This window comes from Microchirus variegatus (assembly GCF_963457635.1).
Source record: "Microchirus variegatus genome assembly, chromosome: 4".
Classification (NCBI taxonomy): domain Eukaryota; kingdom Metazoa; phylum Chordata; class Actinopteri; order Pleuronectiformes; family Soleidae; genus Microchirus; species Microchirus variegatus.
This window is the reverse complement of record NC_139805.1, coordinates 24,376,350-24,395,303: the sequence shown is the minus strand read 5'-3', so window position 1 is coordinate 24,395,303 and position 18,954 is coordinate 24,376,350. Positions and strand designations below refer to the sequence as shown.

The 18,954-nt window shown below is 41.1% G+C and overlaps 1 protein-coding gene across 1 annotated transcript in view; it reads right to left on the bottom strand.

Annotated features, from left to right (window-relative positions):
- Positions 1-1,634: 1,634 nt before the first annotated feature.
- ect2 (epithelial cell transforming 2) overlaps positions 1,635-18,954 on the bottom strand; it is a gene marked incomplete at both ends in the record, with an annotated part of 28,355 nt that continues 11,035 nt past the window's right edge. Inside the window, 14 exons of the mRNA XM_083888052.1 lie at positions 1,635-1,724; positions 6,571-6,696; positions 7,672-7,779; positions 8,631-8,785; positions 11,615-11,753; positions 13,496-13,615; positions 13,808-13,886; positions 14,284-14,365; positions 14,847-14,943; positions 15,284-15,394; positions 16,090-16,158; positions 16,259-16,378; positions 17,847-17,971; positions 18,647-18,872. Of these exons, the coding sequence (XP_083744178.1) occupies positions 1,635-1,724; positions 6,571-6,696; positions 7,672-7,779; positions 8,631-8,785; positions 11,615-11,753; positions 13,496-13,615; positions 13,808-13,886; positions 14,284-14,365; positions 14,847-14,943; positions 15,284-15,394; positions 16,090-16,158; positions 16,259-16,378; positions 17,847-17,971; positions 18,647-18,872 (1,647 nt within the window). The remainder of the gene's footprint in view (positions 1,725-6,570; positions 6,697-7,671; positions 7,780-8,630; positions 8,786-11,614; positions 11,754-13,495; positions 13,616-13,807; positions 13,887-14,283; positions 14,366-14,846; positions 14,944-15,283; positions 15,395-16,089; positions 16,159-16,258; positions 16,379-17,846; positions 17,972-18,646; positions 18,873-18,954) is intronic.

Sequence of the window (18,954 nt, the reverse complement as noted above, 5' to 3'; positions counted from 1 at the left end):
ACCAATAATTAAACAGCGGATGACTGGTATAGCATCCGCATCACTGCAGACACCCCCCCCACAATCAGTCTCCAGCTCCACTACCCGTGAAGAGGACCCTGAGATGTTTGAAGTCCTATGCTCTCACATCATCTGCAAAAGGCAGGACCCGAACACTCAGGCCCCACACAGCTGACACCCTAACATCAACCTGCTGTGTGAAGAAATCCTGTCCATAAAAGTTATGAACAGAATCAATGATAAAGGGCAGCTCTGGCCGAGTCCAACTCTCACTGGGAACGAGTCTGACTTGCTGCCAACAATGAGAACCAAGCTCTCAATCTGACAATACAGAGACCACACACCATACACCCAGTACCTCCCACAGGACACCTCTGAGACCTCATGAGACACAATGGTAATGAGGCTTTTCCAGGTCCATGTAGACCGATGTGTACAGAAATGGTCCAGTGTTCCACAGCCAGGACAAAAACAACATATCATAGCATTTATACGTGTACCTGGAGATTAAAGACAAACACAGAAGTAAAATGAAAAGGCTTAGATCTTCGGGTTTAAGTGCATTTAATACAGAGATCTAACAAACAGCCAGAGGCGATTTCAGCTCGGTGACGACAGCGTTAGTGAAACGTATAAAGGATATAACAGTCAGGGGGAGGGGAGAGAAACATAAATAATAACAAAAAAAAAGAAATGAAAATGGATATAAAATGTATTCATCAAGAATAAATATGTACAACGACGTAGCATCCTTACTTCAACACAGACAGAGAAGACAGAAACAGAGCATAAAAGCCTCTTTTAAAACGGTGAAAAGGAAAGATGAGCTTCAACACTTTTATTCCCTGTTAAAAAACAGACGCTTTAAAACGCTAGACAACGAGAAAGATAACATTAATATTACATCAGGCGAAATCAAGTATACCTGCGTAACAATATTAAATGTATGTTAATATATATATATATATATATATATATATATATATATATATATATATATATATATATAAATGTGTCATTTCCAGAGGTAATTAAAAGAGCTATGAGATGTCAGTTTGAACTAGGACATAACACCTACACTTCAAATGTTTTGTTAACTTCTGCAACGCTCAGTGACACAAAGAGCATTCAAACAGAGGCTGAGACATGTTGTTTTCTTGGTCCATAGTTAGTGCGAACAGGTAGTAAACACAAAATAATTAGGTACATTAAAAAAATTTGACATCCTTCATTTTTAAAAACAGATAAAACGTGACCTAACACACGCGCGCACTCACACACACATGGTGTTGCCTGTAATACCAGTCCTGTTAGTTCGTTTTCAGAGAGAAATCACTTTTATTCAGGTGGATCAACAACTGGTTTGTTGTTGCAACCGGTTTGTTGTTGCAACCATACGTCCACACAGTTCCTGGATGTTCTCTGATAAGGAGCTGGAGAAATCTGATGCTGCCTTGCATCAGAGGTCAGTTTCCCCCCCCCCTTCTCTTTCTGTGTGTCCAGAGCTTCAATTTGAATAAACGCTGCTCCAACAGACTTTGACACTTAGCGTTAGTTTTGTACTCACAAGGCCAACGTGGTCGAGTTGTCGGTGAAACCTGTCGGCCAACCTGTGCAGGCTGCAAAGCAGCATCTCATATGAGGTGAGTGGACGACCGGCTGAATGTGTGGTACTTCCTCTCAAACATGGAAGGCAAATGGACCATGGAGGGTGAGTGGTGCGCCTGTAAACCCCAGAGAGAGAAGAAGGAAACAGATTTCAGCAAAACACAATCACAATCTTTAAAAACTGAAAGAACAAGCACAGAGAATGTGCTAATAAAATAATAATAAAAAAAAAAAAAAGAACCTTCAACTGCCTGGAACATTAGAAGAATACATCTGATTAATTCATCAGTCAGCCATTCAACTCTGCTCAATACCAACACCCCAACTGTCATTCAGCCATTCACTGCACTTTAATGAGATGAGTGTGTGAAAGAGAGACGTGAGTGAACAAAGACACCGTCAATGACACAAAGTCAAATCTGCTACTGAACAAACTAAAGCCCAATTTATACTTCTGCGTGAAGTGCTCTGCGTAGGTTACGCAGAGTCCACTGCGTCGACGTAGAGCCTGTCGGGGAGCCTCTGCGTCGTCTCCGACTGCACAAAATATTTTTTAAGTGTCCGTCACTCCGTCAAGGGACAACGGAGACGGCAAGAGTTGCGATTGGTCCTCAGGACAGGCCGAGCGAAGCTGCTCTGTGCCGGCTCACAGTCGCACCGAGCGTCCACAGACACGGGGCTGATCCCCGCCGATAAACATTGACGCCATTGCTCACTGTAGCCAGAAGCACAACAACCTTGCACAGCGACCCCTACTGATCAGGCGGGAAATTGCAGCGTGTGTCCGTCACCACGACGCAGAAGTATAAAGGCTCGAGGCGTCTCCGTGGTGACGCAGTCGGAGAAGTATAATGTGGCCTTAAGACGTTAACTGTGACACACAGACACAGATACACACACACATACACAGACACACAGGTTACATCTTTATTCTGTACTCTGATCTTCTGAGTGTAGTAACCGTTTTCGGCCACATTCTTACATATGCCGTCTTTAACCTCACCCTTTCTCTTCCATTTGTTTCGGAGAACCCTTCAGTTAGCATTAAAACATGAAAATGAAGGGTGATTGTTTTAATTTCCATTTCTGCCAACTGACATTTAAGGGTTATTTCTTAAGGAAGCCTGAAGTAACGCTGCATGTTTCTTTCATAATCCTGAACATATAGGTTTCGTCATCTATCTGCAGAATGTGACTGATTATTGAACTCTCATGGTCGCTGGCAGGTTGTACGCAACAGGTGGGTGTTCGTCGGTTTAATCTCAACAGAGATAACGCTGTTTTTTTTATATCAAAGTCCATTTGTTGCACATGAATGGCTTCCAGACAGATGGGGAGTCGTTAAATGGCTGAGGTGAATGTGGTTAAAATGGAGACAGGTGACTTGCCAGCTGAGACAGCGGCCCAGCTCCCGTGAACACATTGACATTTTAATTCCCTTGAGCAATCTTTTTGTTTGTTTTTTGTCAGCAAACGAGCCAAAATACTCAGTGCATCCGAGTGTGGTGTCCAGATTAAAAGGCACGTCATGACATTTGGATACGCAACACTTTTTTTTTTTGCATTTTTCATTAGGGATAGTTGGTCATGAGCGTGACGACCAACAAACCGAACAACGCCAAATCAGTTAAAAAAGACGTACAAATCCTGAAAATGTACGTTAATCTCCAACGTTTAGCAAGGAAATTTCAAAAATCTCAATATTTAACACAGGAGTTTGGTGTATTTAGTGACAGCACTGCCAAATCGTGAGCAAAATCACAACCTGTTCAGCTGTATTTTAGTTCAGCGACTGTTGTCAGACGGAGTCTGTGCTCCAGTCATGCAGGAAGTACTGAACTAATCATTATAATTAACTGATTCAATACACTGAAAACAACGGTGTTGACCATCACCAGTTTGTGTCGAGTAATGGTAAGTGACGCCTGATGGTATCAGGCTGATACCAAACGGAGTATAGTGCTAGAACTATATAATTCTAGCTATTATTGACTGCTATCAGCAGACAATACATGACTTTATACAGTTGATGGATTCTGGTCCAGATCAGCTAAGAGAGAATAAAACATTCTACATATTAACAGCAGGAGGCTTCTCCCATGAAGTTTGTTAACAGGCCTCCGGCTCTATAGACTAATTTGTACCCTATTTCCTGACACTTTTTTCGAAAGAGTCAAGCAACCAACATAACATATTTCAGAGTATGTTTCGCTCAAGTATTTTCTTCTCACAATGTGCATGTAAGTTGTTGGTCGTCACAGTCTCCATTATCCATTTTGAAAAACAAATAAACAAGCTGAGATGAGTATTTCTCAATAGTGATGATGCAACTCGAGCCAGATGGAGAACAGAGAATACCATGGAGATGATTACGGCCTGTTGTTCAAGCGTAAACTGAAAATGTTGCATGACTCTTAGTTTCGTTGAGCGACAATGGTCAAAACTGTGACAGGAAGTGACAAATTACAAATTACACCCATCACACCTCTGTCTTCATACAACAACCACCGAGTGAACAGCCACCACCAGATTAACCTACGTGATCACAGGAACTTGTTTTTTCCAAATCAACCCTTAGAAAATCTGCTCATCACTATTGTGCCAATTTCTTGTGGAGGAGAAGAATTACTTCCATATTTACAATATTATGGTATATAAATCATACTTTGAGTTTACAATAAAACTTTCTGAATCTGATCTCCGGAGTTGATTTGGTAGAAGAAAAGCACCAGTGTTATGAGGATGCAGATTCAAGTAGAGCAGGGAGTTAGGAAAGGTTTTGGTGAAGCCCTGGTTAAGACGAAGCAACAGTAACTTTTGCTCACATCAGGCTCCGGGATTGACTTTGGCTGTGCTTTACAGCAGAGTCTCCTTGCGTGGACTGGTCAGAACAGCCTTGGTTGGGTCCTGGCGGACATGTGAGGCCCTGCTGGACTCAGATAAGATCCCACCTTTGACATAAAGTTGCTGAGGAGCCACAGACCTGAGCGGCTGATGTCTGTATACGTGCTGGCTAAGTTTAGGCTCGGGGGTTTTGGGGTAGTTGAGCTGGGTGGAGTTTCGAACGGCTGGGACGGACATAGAGGTGGTGGATTTGGTGGGAGTGGTGGACTGTTGTGAAGTGAGGAGGCTTTGGTGAACATGTGCTGGTTGGGTCAATACTGGAGGATGAAGAATGGATTTTTGGGAAGTGGGAGTATGTCTGAGCTCAGTGGTGAAACTGGGACCAGGGCTATGGGCGGGGTGAGAGGCGGAGTTGGGGCCAGGACCGCGGGTGGGGCTGCAGGGGGTACGGATACAGACGGGAACCCTGGTCCTTAGAGGGGGGTGGTCGAGAGAGTTAGAGCGCTGCACCACTGCACTACCCTTTGCAGATTCGCTCAAACTGAATGTAGAGGCAGAGCGAGACATCTAGAGAGGAGAGACACAAGCAGCACGGATTTACATATGATGAATGAAACCAGGACAAGTCAGAGGGAAGAGCTGTACAGAAACAAAACACACAGATGGAGGGAAGAGAATGGAAGGTAACAAAGAAAATAAGGCGTTGTCGTCTGTCTGGAGGAAGGGAGAAGAGGAGGTGGAGAGAATGAACGTCAGAGCCACAGGTGTCAACATAATTAAAATACCTGCCTTTTTAGATAAGAGAATCAGACCGTGCATTAAGATGATCAGTGAAAGTATATAAAGATCATAAATAATTATATAAAGCCAACCAGTGACTGTAAATAAAGTGTTTTTACTCCCACTGTAAAAATATTAATGATGTCATTTGAAGCCCGAGACATGGGGTGGAGCTTTGGGACTAAGGCCCTGCTTACACAACTGAACACATAATCTGTATAAGAACTGCATAAAGTGACATATTGTAGTCCATTTAATTGTCTCTGCATTCATGAGTCCACTGAGGTGAGCGCTAAGTAGGACAGTATATTGGAAAGGAACAGAGTGTGGGATCAGGTTAGGAATATGTGTCATGCCAGATTGACGTGGACCCTCATTTTGAATGAATGGACCCGCGGGCATGTTTGCATGTCAGAACAATTATGCACCTCTCTGCAGAGGTGGTGCACAGCCTTAAGGAATGATCATCCTGTCACTCTTTATTTACAGTCACCTCCCTTTTAATACGTTCCAATCACAGTCAATCTTAAGTGAAGACACTATTGTGAGGTTTTAACCATTAAAAATAGCAGAGAAAACGCTGAATAATATAGGTATAAAGAAAAGGTAGAAATAAAGTCTCAGCACTTTCGAGAACATAACCCCTTTTTCCTTCTTCTTAATAAAGTTAGATCAAAGTCGACTCCAACTGAAAGCGGTTTCCTCGTGGACTGATTGAGAGATCAATGGCCCGTTTTTCAGCAAAAAGGAGACAGAGATGGATAGAAAAGTAAGGCGATTGGGAGCAGATGGACAAAGAGACAGACGGACAACGTAGACACATTCTGATTAGAGCTGAAACATTTAATCGATTATTAATCGATTACTAAATTAATCGCCAACTATTTTGATAATCGATTAATCGGTTTGAAGCTTTTTTCATGATTAAAACAAGATTTCTGATTGTTTCAGCTTCTTCTGAATATTTTCTCAGTCTTTGCTCCACATAACAAAGAAATCATTAAAACTGAATCATTTTGGTTTGTGGACAAAACAAGACATTGAAGAACATCGTCATTCCCAGGTTTGACAAACACTGATCAATGTTTTTTTTAACATTTTCTGCCATTTTATGGACCAATCGATTCATCGATTAATCGTGAAAATAATCGACAGATTAATCGATTACAAAAATAATCGTTAGTTGCCGCTCTAATTCTGATTTGTCATTGTGTTCTTTTTCTCCGTTTGTCAAGAGATGAACTAATAAATGACATCTGTGTCTCAGTCAAGCTCTAATGGAGACAAACACTGGTGAAGGAAACATCAGTAACACACTGATGGAGATATCAGACTCACGGCCAGAGTGGAGCTGTTTTCTTGACTCATGAGCCTCTGGGTTTTCTCATCCGGAGTACTGTTGGCCATGAATGCTCTCTGGATCACACGCTTCGGCGTCTTGGTGAATGAAAATGCCCTCGTCACCTACAAAAATAAAAAAACACACAGTTATTAATACACTTGTGTTTTCCATTGTCGTTTGATTGCTGCATGATCACATCAAGTGTCTTGGGCAGAGTTCTGTTCACGTTCCTGTGCTTGCATAACTGGAACCCCAAGTGATTAGAAGTCCAATTAATCAGTCGTCTCAGTCTGACCCAGAATAAGAACGTTCAAAATAATCACTTCAATTCTCCATTTCTCATATGCTGCAAAAGATTTAACCCTTATTCTTATAAACAAAAACAAAGAAAAAAAAACCCAACTAAATAACATGAGAGTTTATATTAATTATTTCAGACATTCAGACATTGCTTGTTGATTTTCTAGTTGCTAGGAGCTGGGGACAGAACATTTAAACTTTATTCGAAAATGTTTAAATAATAATCTTTATCTGACTGCTAGTGTTGACTGAAAATGAAGCCATGAACATTGATGTAGAAAATTGAATGATGCATTGTGAATTCAAATCATTTGACCAGTGAAGACGCCCAGTCCTGATAGCTCAAGTATTTAATGTTATTAGATGAAAAATTATTGCATTAGTTAAATATATAGGATCAACTATAGTGATGTAATGGTGACGATGTGTTGCCCATCATAATGAAAGCAAAGATTGTATATGATGCCATTTTCTGAATTGAATTATGATGTCATCGATCATATGACAATGGTGAATACTATAAAACTTTCCTTAGACTCTGTTGTTTATAGAAATAAGTAGAAAAAACAACAATTATCAGACGATATTTTTCTTATAATATAAACATTTCCACCAGATTTGAGGGAAAATCCATTCATGTAATAAATTATTTTGCACGCACATTGACCAGGTTCAAATTTAATGAAAATAAGGGATTCCTCTGCTGATGTAATGATCCCCCACAACATCACCTTTTCTCCTCCTCCTTCCATGAGGATGACAGGATGATGAGACCGTCTCTTTTTCTCCTATTTTACCTTTTTGGACGTCTTCTTTATGGCCCTGGACGCTTTGCTCAGGGTGCTATCCATGTCCTTGGTGCTGACCTGTAGTGAGTCTGGATCTGTGCATTGAATCATGTCCTCCTGCTCACAAAACAGACACAGGTCAAGCTGAGTATCAAAAATGATGACCCAAAGTTAACACAATTGATCGATAAACACACTGTGCAAACAATACGGGGTGTTCTGTTAAATCAGCTGCAGAGAGAGAGAGAGAGGGAAATAGTGTTTATTTCTCTCTGCCTCAGTCTGCAGTTCCTTTCAGAGAGCAGAGCTCTGTCTCGTTGGTATTCACACTGCAGCGCTGACCCACTGAAAACAGCGCCGAGGACGCAGCTGTGAGACGAGCACACCAGAGGCCAATGATGCCCCCTGCTGCTGGCTCTGTTAACAGCTGACAGCCTCACCTCTATGCCTTCCAGTGGGATCAAAGATCAGTGAGCTTAATCAAGTCATAAGTCAGTTTTCCTTAATTTCCCTAACCCATTACAAGCTTGCTGATATTTTGTGTGGTCTCATGCATTTATCTGTGCTCGTTCAGTGAAACGGCATGGTCCTTATATATGAACCTAAACCTATGTTACCATAACAAAACACATTTAGGTTATTCTGGATTTAATCTGGGAACATGGACTTTTTACCTCAGGGTTAAAGCTGAGAGTTTTTTCCTTCAAAATAAAAAGGGGGGAACATGGATTTCTGACTTAAGTCTTAAACATTGATTTTAAACAAACTTGACAGTAGCTTAGCGTGTCAATACTTGCCTGGGAGCTTAAAGGTGATTATGATAGTGGAGACGATGATGCTGAAAGTTTAGTCTTCCAGAATAAATGAAACGAAGCAGAGCAATCCGATCCGTCAGCCTCACCTACTTCAGTTTTCTGTGTGTGTGTGTGTATGAATGTGTGTGTGTGTGTGTGTGTGTGTCTTCTCACCGCGTCAGCCCTGCAGATGGTGTTGGCAACATGGCGGCAAAGTGTTCGCAGCCAGGCGCTTTTAACCGTGTCCTCTCCGGTCAACTGGAAGCTGAACAACAGGTTCTCCTGTTCAGTCGGAGGGCGAACCACCAAGGCGAAAGCATTCACACATTCTGAGGAGAGGAAGTGACAGAGCGAGCAGAACAGGCAGCGACAGACAGAGATAGAGGAGATAATGGGGAGCAACAAAAAAGAAGAATACAGTCAGAAAAGACACAAGGAGAATGAGACCCAACGAGGGAAAATAAGAACAATTTACTTTATCCAAACTCCATAACCACCATCACTCATCTGTGTTTAGACTGACAATTGTGTTAACACATGACATCACAGGGTAGTTGTGTGTGTGTAAAACAAATATTTTTCATCACTAGAGTTAAAACATTAAGGGCCTGATTAGCTAAGATTCCAAATAGCGAGCGCTAAATTGCTTGCGCGAGCAGAAAGACTGCGCCCGCTACTGGGTTACGTTTTGCGGGTGAACTACTAAGATTGCGGCCGCAATTGACTACAGGCGCAGAAGTGGTTAAGACCGCCCTATTTAAATGAGGATTTTGCGCGAGTCAAGAGTTGTCCACATGGAGAAAGAGCAGACTCAACGGAAGCGCAGAATGAAATTTGAAGCGACTGAACAGAAAGTGACGTTCTGCGATGAGCAGATAACTGGGATCGAGGCATATATGACATATTGTTCCCCGGGTCCATAGGACCTTTTTATATTATTATTAATATTATAATCCTGCGTCGGTATTTTGGACAGCTCCATCATTACCTGACATATCAAACAAAGAAAACTATGGACTATGGATGTTGCCGTAAAAAAAAAAAAAAGAAGGTGCTGCACTCTCCTCCTGACTCACCTGCAGCTCACTGACAGCTGCCAGGGAGTGAGTTCTGCTGTTTCTATGGATCTAATGGATGAGTGACTTTCTTGTCAATAAGTAAATAAATAAATAAAGCGGATCATCACAACGGCGTTTTAGTCCCAGTCCGTCCCTGGTTTCATCTGTGTTAATTCAGTCAGGCTGAGTTTCCAGTACGCGTGCCAACAGCCTTTGATCTGACGTCAGAGGCGACGGGACAATCGATATAGATGATTTATCTATAGCTGATTCAGATAGTTACATTAAATAGTGATTGTTGTGATTATTTATTGCATTTAAATGTGCCTGGAACTGGAAGGGTTAGGGTTAGGGTAACCTGCCTGTGAGGTTTTGGTGACGTGTGCGCACTGTGCCGCCTGCGGTTCGCCGTGTAGACCAGGTTAGAGCTGGACCCGTTAAGGTAAAGCGGGGTTCCCCGTTCCTCCGGTCTTAACCAGGGAACATAGGTACGACCCCTCCTTGAACCACAAACTGCAGACCAAGCCACACAAGCCCACACCAGTACAAACACACATTTCTCTTCTGGATATCTATGTTTAATTTAATCAGATATACCAAATAAGAAATGAATGTGCGTCATCTGTGAACGCGTAGTTTAACATGCTCTGGAAAAGCGTGATTTCCTGATTTACAAATAAATATAACTATAAATAACCGCAGCCATGTGCACGTCGCGCACCGCTGTGCCAGTTAAGACCTGCCTTTCAAACGTGCTAAATATAGACGCAAAAATAAACACCGCAATCAGTTTCAGGTTTGATAAATCACTTTGCGCGTGATAAAATAACATATTTACATTTTCTCCTCCCATCACACGCAAAATAGCGTGTAAACGCCCCATATTGCATATGCATTAAGGCAAGAATGCTAAATGGGTTGCGGGTGCTATTTTGCCCGTCTGAGGGATGCGCTCCTCGTTGCGCCCTGTTAGTAGATCAGCATCAACGCTAATCTGCGTGTGCAATCCAGTTTGCACACATTTTTGCATGAGCAAAGCTTTAGTAAATCAGGCCCTAAGAGCCATCACTATCCTAAAATCAATCATATATTACATATACCCAGAATCCCCTACAATACGTGTCAAACTCAAGGCCCGGGGGCCAGATGAAACCCGCCACGTCATTTTATGTGGCCCACAAGTGATTAATTGGTCTTAAAAATCTGTGTTAAAACAGGTCTATGCTGCTTTAAGGCATGCGTTGACCATAAACTACATTTCCCACAATGCATGGCGATTGTGTTACCCGCAAAGTGATGGCACCGCCACTAGCATCATGCGACGAGAGAAATTGAATAAGTAATGAATACAGAAAGTTATTTCGCAATATGTTACAGAGTAGTTACATTATATTTTGTTACATTTATTCTGTATGACAGTGACATCTGGCCCTTTGAGGGTAACCATTAGGCTGATGTGGCCCTTAGTGAAAATGTGTTCGAAACCCCTACCCTACAAGATGAAAATATTCTGCTGATCTCATAATTTTCCTTGGAATAAATTGACAATAAATTGTTTGATTAGAAAGGAATCTATTAAACATTTGCTTACAAAATTACATGAATGTATTATTTGTTACACCGGGAAGACAAAAAACATTGTAATTATTTTTAATGGATTCATCTAGAAACATAACTGAAGGATAATAATGGAAACCGACTGAAGATTTCCAATGTCATCTCTCTATTTATTTATTTATTTGTTTTTTTTAAAGAGAGTTTGTGTTACAGGGTCAAAGGAAACCAACTGTTCAGCCACTGTTGTGAACATAATCCTGCTCACTGTGGAACATTTTTAAAAACACCCTGGGAATGAAATGATTTTATGAGCTGACTCTGAAGCAGTGCAGCATCTTTAATAGAACACACTGTGAAACAGCTTCTGCTATAAAACTGTGTTCACATAAATGAATGAAGCTCCTGCTCTGTCATTGTAGTGTGATACAGGGACACTCCAAAGGGGTGTTTAACCACTTTGGGGTATAACAATGGATATAAAACCCCCCTTAGTGAGCAGTAACTGCATTAGCTGTGTGCTGCCGGCATGTGTGTGTGTGTTACCTTCTGTGTCCTGCAGGTCTAGCACTCTTCGGATCTGGGACAGTGGCATCAGTGCGATGTGTTTGAGTGGAGGCGGTGGCCTCGTCTGTCCCAGTGGACTCTTGAAAGTGTTGATCACCTTGTGACGCTTCCTCGCGATCTGTAGACAAATGTGAGCAAAGAAAGTAATGTAAAATTATGCATTTCACTGTGTGTAGGTGAAGATGTTAATTGGCAATTAATCAACGTGGCATTCACTGAGCAGAGGGAGGAAAGAAGGAAGGAAGAAAGGAAGGAATGGAGGAAGGAAGCAGGGAGTAAAGAGGACATTGCATTGTGTGTCCTTGTTATAGAGGCAGTGTGAGTGAAGAGTGTGATTATATATGAACACTAGAGTTAATCAATGACTAGTGATGATGGAGGGGAACAATGAGGCCACCCACTCAGTTCACCACACATAAAGGACTATATGGAAAGTGTGTGTGTGTGTGTGTTGGAGTTCAACACAAAAACACACAACGCGCCTGACACACTGCCATCACCCACCATGTCTCCATCATTAGAGCCTGCCCTGTTCTCACGCTGCCACCCTTTGCTAATTAACACGCACAATGATTATGTCAGCTGTGATGCACTGCACACATGCTTTTCACCTTTTAAATCAAGGCGCTTTTTTCCTCAGCGTGTCTTTAAATTAGAAAGGCGCTGAGATCCAGCTGATCCCCGTTCTTTTTATAAACCCACATACAAAGAGAGAAAGAGGAGGCAGGTGGTGTTTCTCTCAACCTCACAAGAGCTTAATGCAATGAAAACCAAATGTTTAACGTAATTATCTGTAATACAATACTGGTTAAAACTGATGGACAGCTTTTAAAAATGCCCTGGCACTCACATTAGCCTTGTAAAACTAGATCGAGGTTTAAGGGGCAGATCTTAGACTGGATTCATTAATAGATTTGGTATTATAAATAGTACTTGTCGTTATCCAATTTGTTCCGGTACAAATCTGTGCGAAGTGTGACTACAATATGTCAAAATAACTTACGGTAGGTTCAGGTATTTTAAATAAAATTAGTGTAATATCACGTTCTTGGTTCTTTTTATAAAATAAATACATGTTTTGATAAGTCATTCTATTTTAAATATGTTTTTATTTTGTTTTAGTAATGTAACAGTGTGGCTATTTTCATCTTGCAGCTAAAAACACGAGTGATGCGGAGGATCCTGACATGAACCAGCTGACCAGACCTTTTTAACAACAATAGTCAGTCAGTCAGTCAATCTTACAAAGCACCACTTCCTTTCAACCTGGCTTTGAACATAATGAAAAAAATAAGAGCCGCTGACTCCAGTTTCTTACTACTTATATAAAACTTCCGCCATAACACTTGACAGTAAAATAGCTAACAATCTAGTTAACTCTATGTTATTTTTAGTGTTAGTAGTCATTCCACAACTATCATTCAAGGTAACAGAAGTAATGACACTTTGCACATGTGCAGAACAAATCATGGCAATAATTATAGCTTATATTCATGATTCTTAGAAAATAATAACACATTTTAATAGTATCTGTCATTGTATTAGTTAATTCTATAAAATAAAATACGCGTTGCATGTCATTCTACAACTGTCGTAATAAGTTAGCAGTGCCTGGAACTAGTTACACTTTCACAAATCGTGTAATGACAACACTGACCAAATTGTGTTGGTACTAATTGGAAATAATTCACATAAAATCAGCACTAAATTTCAGCATCTGATATCTCACAAGTGAAGAGAGGAATGTAAAAGCAGCATAAGAGTCCAATCAAGTAAAACTGAGATGTTTGGACAACGGGTCGTGAAAATGTTCTCAGTAAAAAAGGTTAAAAGATATATTAGCATTTGTGTAATTCACACCTCCAGGCAGTCATTGAAGAGGAAGAGCGTGACGTTTTCTCCGCGGTCACATGGCTGATCTCCGAGGGCAATGGTTTCTACTCGGTAAACCAGGCTGCGATGAGATGACAACAGGTTGGCCTGCACAGAAGACAAGTTATTGATGTTTATATCAAAGTAGATACCTTTTGCATGGGGTATGTTGCAACACAACGGGAATGCATTTTTACTTTAAGATTATAGCACCATTATGTATTTGTATTAACATTAAATATATATATTATATACAATTATAGCACCACAGACATGAAAACTTAAGAAATTGAGACTTACGGGACAACCATCAACTTCATAAACAACATCAAAGATCTGCTTTTGTCCTTCCGTCTTCCTCTTGTCCTCATTGATGTGGCTGTTTGGGAAGAACAACAGAGAAAGCTTTAAATATCTGTTGTAGGTTCTAAATGATACAATTCTTTCTAGGTTTGTTTTTATGGGGTTTCTGTCCTAGGCTTACAGATATGGCATTAAAAACTTCAAATCACAACTGTTTGTGTGGACTGGTGAATGATCATTTCAGAGACCAGCACATCTGACAAAAACAACAGTACATGCACTCTCCTGTCTTTCTCCTGTTGTTTGATGACCTCAACACTCTAATGCTGCCACATGATTGGGTGAATGGGCGGTTGCCTGAATAAGATGTTGTTCAGATGTTCCTAATACATTGCTTGTTGAGTGTATATCAAGATGTAACTTACGTTACTGCGACCGGAGATCACATTTACATATCCCCCCCGTCTACTCACGTCATGACTTCTTTCAGAGAATCAATGGCTTTCTCCAGCGCTATCTTGTCTGGGTTGTCATTTGACGTGTGTTTCCTTATGTCTGTACAAAAGAACGGGAGAGTGGGGAATGAAGAGACAAAATGAGGTGAGTGCAAAAGAAAAGAAAAGAACAGAACAATGAGATGCAGGTATGAGGTGGAGGTAGGAGGCAGGAAATAAGAAGTAGATGTGAGGAGGTTATTTAAGGTAAAAGTGAGGAGGAAGGCAGATATGAGAAGGAGAAAGGAAGAAGGTATGAAGAGAGGATAGGCAGGACATAGGAGACAGGTTAGATGAGGAGAAAGGAACAAAGTATGGAGGAGGAGCAGGTAGGAAAAAGAAGGTATGATATGATCAAAAACAATAGGAAGAGAGTGTGACATAAAAGGGACATAAAGGAGGAGATGGAAGCAGGTGGGGAAGGAGGAAGGTTTGAGGTAAGATGAAATCAGCACAAAATATTTTCTGGCATGACCGATTCACCAAAAAGTGTGTGTATACATGTATGTGCTTGTGTATGCCCAAGTGTGTGTGTGTGTTACCGTTGAGCAACAGCACCACACTTGGCAGCCTCTGCACAGGTCTGATGAGTAAGTCCACCAGTGACTGTCTGCCACATTCTGGCTTTGCCTGGTTGATCTGCGATATATAAAACAGACTCAGATTAATATTTTCAGCACTATTCATCTGTCACCACGCGAGTCAGTTCCAACTTCGGCTCGCTTGGTCGGTGTATCAAAAGAAGTTGGTGAAGTTGTGATGTGCACCAGCCGACATTACTTCACTGTAAACACAAAACACGCAGAAACGCTGTACACAAACTATTCATGCTGGTGACAATTTACAAAACGTGACATTGTTTTACGGTTTTCTTTGTCAACTCTGATGCAGAGTGTATCTGTGTGTGAAAATCCACCAGTTATGTACACACACACACACACACACAGCAGTCCGTGATGTACAAATGTAAAGGTCATACCTTGAGGAAAGCGTGAAATCGGGGCTTCTGTTTCTCACAGTGAACAATAGTCTCTTTGCACATTTCGAAAAAGTTGACAAACGGCGGGTAGGCCTTCACCAGCTCTTTGGACTTGAGAGAGAAGAGGAGGAAAGGTCAGACAACGCAGACAGAAACAAGAGCAAGGTTTCACATTGACAAACTTGTGTTCATTTTTTGGTTTGCTTGGTTTTGTTTTAAGTTATGGAAAAATGCACAACGTTTCCAGACTCCCAAAGTGTGGGCTGTACCCCCTGGAGGGCTGTGATGGTAGTGCAGGAATGCCGTGAGGTCATAACATTAAACAAAGAGAAAGGTTCAGTTTTGTTATTAAACTTCAATTTAGGGCTGTAACCAAGTGCTATTTTAATAAATGATTGATCTGTTGATAATTTTCTGGATTAATGGATCTTTAATTCTGGATCAAAAACTGTTCAGCAGTGTCTATTGGTGTCTTCTAAAACTCAAAATGATGATGTTCTCAGATCGCACTCAGAAATTGTTGTAAAAAGAGTTTTGTTTTGTAATTATGCAGAAGCCTGAATCAAAGTTCAGTTTCAAACAAAAATAAATACATTTTGCATAAAAACACATGATCCCATCATCTTGCATGTTCATCAGAGTTGTGACTTTTCACATTGGAGACCAGCATGTTTTAGATCTTTACTATGGAGCCACAGTGCTTCATCTCCATAAACTGGGACAGAAAAAACTTGTTATATTTACATGCTTTATTTTAAAACAAACCCATAAATAATGCAAGAAGAAACCAGTTTGTTTGAACTCACATATTTGAGAATGATGTCTCCCACACTCTTGTCCTCTGACCAGTCACTCAGCAGTTCTTCAAGGTCACTCTGATGAAAACAAACCATTGTATAATGTAAATACCAGGTCAACAGCGCAGTGTCAAAAGGTAAACACAATCACAGTGACGTGATCATTTACACATCCCACCTTTATTCTGGTGTGAACGTCATAGATGTCAGGGATGCTGCCAAATATTGTCTTCATCTCCTCTTGAGCGAGGATGGGTCCGCCCACCTGCCCCTCCTTCTCCAACGGATCTTTGAAAAGCTTCAAAAACAAAATAAATAAACAGATATACAAATAACGGTCTATGAAACAGACCGTAATCAACAATCAAGACAGTAATCAACAGCTCTTCATCTCCACCCAAGCATGCAGTGATTACTGAATGAGTCAGCCAAAACTGTGGATTCCCTGTGATAAATGATCTTCAAGCAGCATTTAGGTGATGTCAGCATGTGGCAAGATTGTTTTTTTTTTTTAAGAATTAAAAGGTATATTTCAGGATTTTATGAGCTCATTGAAACATTGCTGTGACCAGGGACAACATAAAAAAAGTAATTTAACCACCATCTTAAGATTGTGTCTATTGTTGTGCCTTGCTGTTAGATAGTACTACTTTGTCTCCTTAAGGAAATTGGATTGCAGCAGCAATCACCCAGCCGTCCACATAACGACAATAACAAACATTGCATCACATCACAATAAAGCTTTATATTCATATTTACACTACACCTTTGTCTGAGCCAGCTAGACATTGAAGTAGTTATTGCTAGAGTTTGGAAAATCAACAGCTTGTGGGACAAAATACATTTTGGATTTCTCGATAATGCCAGGCGTCAAAGCGTTTTAAATAAAAGCACAATAATACATAGCATTGAGCGGCTCAGGCTTTGATAGGGGTGCCATTTACCCTGTTGTAAGGTGATGTATCAAAATAATCTTGACAATAGTTTGAGGATTGTGGATTAGTTTATATTTATAAGTTACACAAATCCTTGTGTGGGGGATTCGGTTTTCTTTTGTCTTCTGCTGGAAAAAGTTGTCTAAAAGAAAGGTAACAATTCTTTTTCGGTTGAGATTCTTTAATTTATATCTGTTTCTGCAGTCCTAAGTCACATAAAACGCTGCATTGTTGTGGTTGTGTTCATTGTCCGGCACAATGTCATGCTACAAGTCCATGAGGCACAGCCGACACACCGCCTACCAAGTAAAGCTACTGTTCTCAGTCGAAACACAAGGGCGTTAATGCCCCAAACCGTACTGCACCAAATTCAACAGCACCATGATGGAAACACAGCATAACAAACAGACTATGTACAAGTGCCCCATACTATTCCTCTGAAAAAACCCCGAACAATCTGGACTGAGTAGTTTAATTCATTTATATCAGATATAATTCACCAGTGAGGTCAAGGGGCAGTAAAACCAAGTACAATACAAAAGAGAACAGATGACAAGAAAGTCAGATGAGGCATAAAATGGGACTGAATTAAAATGAGGAAGAGAAAGAGAAAGAGATATTTTAAAGCGGGAAGGAGACAGAAAGAGAAGTGGTCAGGAAGGTCATTTTCTCCTTCACTGCTCAGCAGTCCGATTCTCAGCAGGGACCAACTGATAAGACAGGCAGTGGAGGAACAACCACACACACACACACACACACACACACACACACACACACACACACACACACACACACACACACACACACACACACACACACACACACACACACCTGTAGGACGGTGTTTAAAATGTCTACATAGTTGCTCTCAGTCTGGTAGAGCTCCTTGGAGACCTGCCACCTGGCTGACTGCTTGGACACGACCGAAGCAGAACTCCTGGACGGCTTCGAACTCTCTGGAATAACAAGATGGACAGTGAAGGAAGGGGAGACGTTTTGTTTTTCATCCTGCAGTAAAGCTCAGACGGAGGCTGTCTTAGGCCTGTCCTCAACAACTATAATAAATTAAAACTGAATAAAAACAGTTTGTGCCATATAAAATGTGTTTACTGGTTCAATGTTATGCTAATTTAATGAGATTTTAAAATTGATTAGAATGACAATGTTACACTGCAGTGAGATTCTCCTCCTGTATTTTAGTTAGAGCTTCAGAAATATTGTTTGAACAAAATCAGGACAGTGCTACACTGGTGCACGGTGATACTACTACACATACAGTGGGTGGTAAAGACCAGTATTTCACATTGACATATTTCAGCAGTTGAAACTAATTTACCCGAAACTAGCCTGTTAACGGCATCACTCTCTACCTGAAGAAGACCCTGACCTTCCCATGTTCTTCTCTGCTCCTCGTCATCCGACTGTTGAAGGACACTTGTCCTGCTTTTCCTGTCTGTGCAAAACCTCCTTTTTCTCTTCCTGTTTTTTTCTCCTTGCTTTCTGAACTGTTTCCTACTCTGTCATCTAGAATGAAGAGGTGTAATTAAACCCAAAGTACCAATGGTTCCAGTGCCTGTACTTTACCTGGAATCAAGCAGGAACCTTTCAGTACTTGCCATCTTCCGTCTTACCTGCCAAAGCCTTGCATGTCTCAGGGGTGTTTGAGATGTCCAGCAGAGAACCCATGGACAGGGAGTGCTCCGCTGACGGCCTTTTACGAGGTGGAGGGAAAGGGGAGATCTCGGTCTCTTTGGTGAACTGAGCCAGCGTGTCCTTGAGACGTCGCCGCTTACGGTTACTGTTGGGCGTCGTGAGGGACAGAAGGGACACGGCCTTCTTCATGGCTGGACTGTCATTCTAAAGTGCAGAAAGACAAAGAAAATCATGTAGTAGAGTTACAAGTATAATCTTACAGTTTGAAAAGTGATGGCTAGGAAGT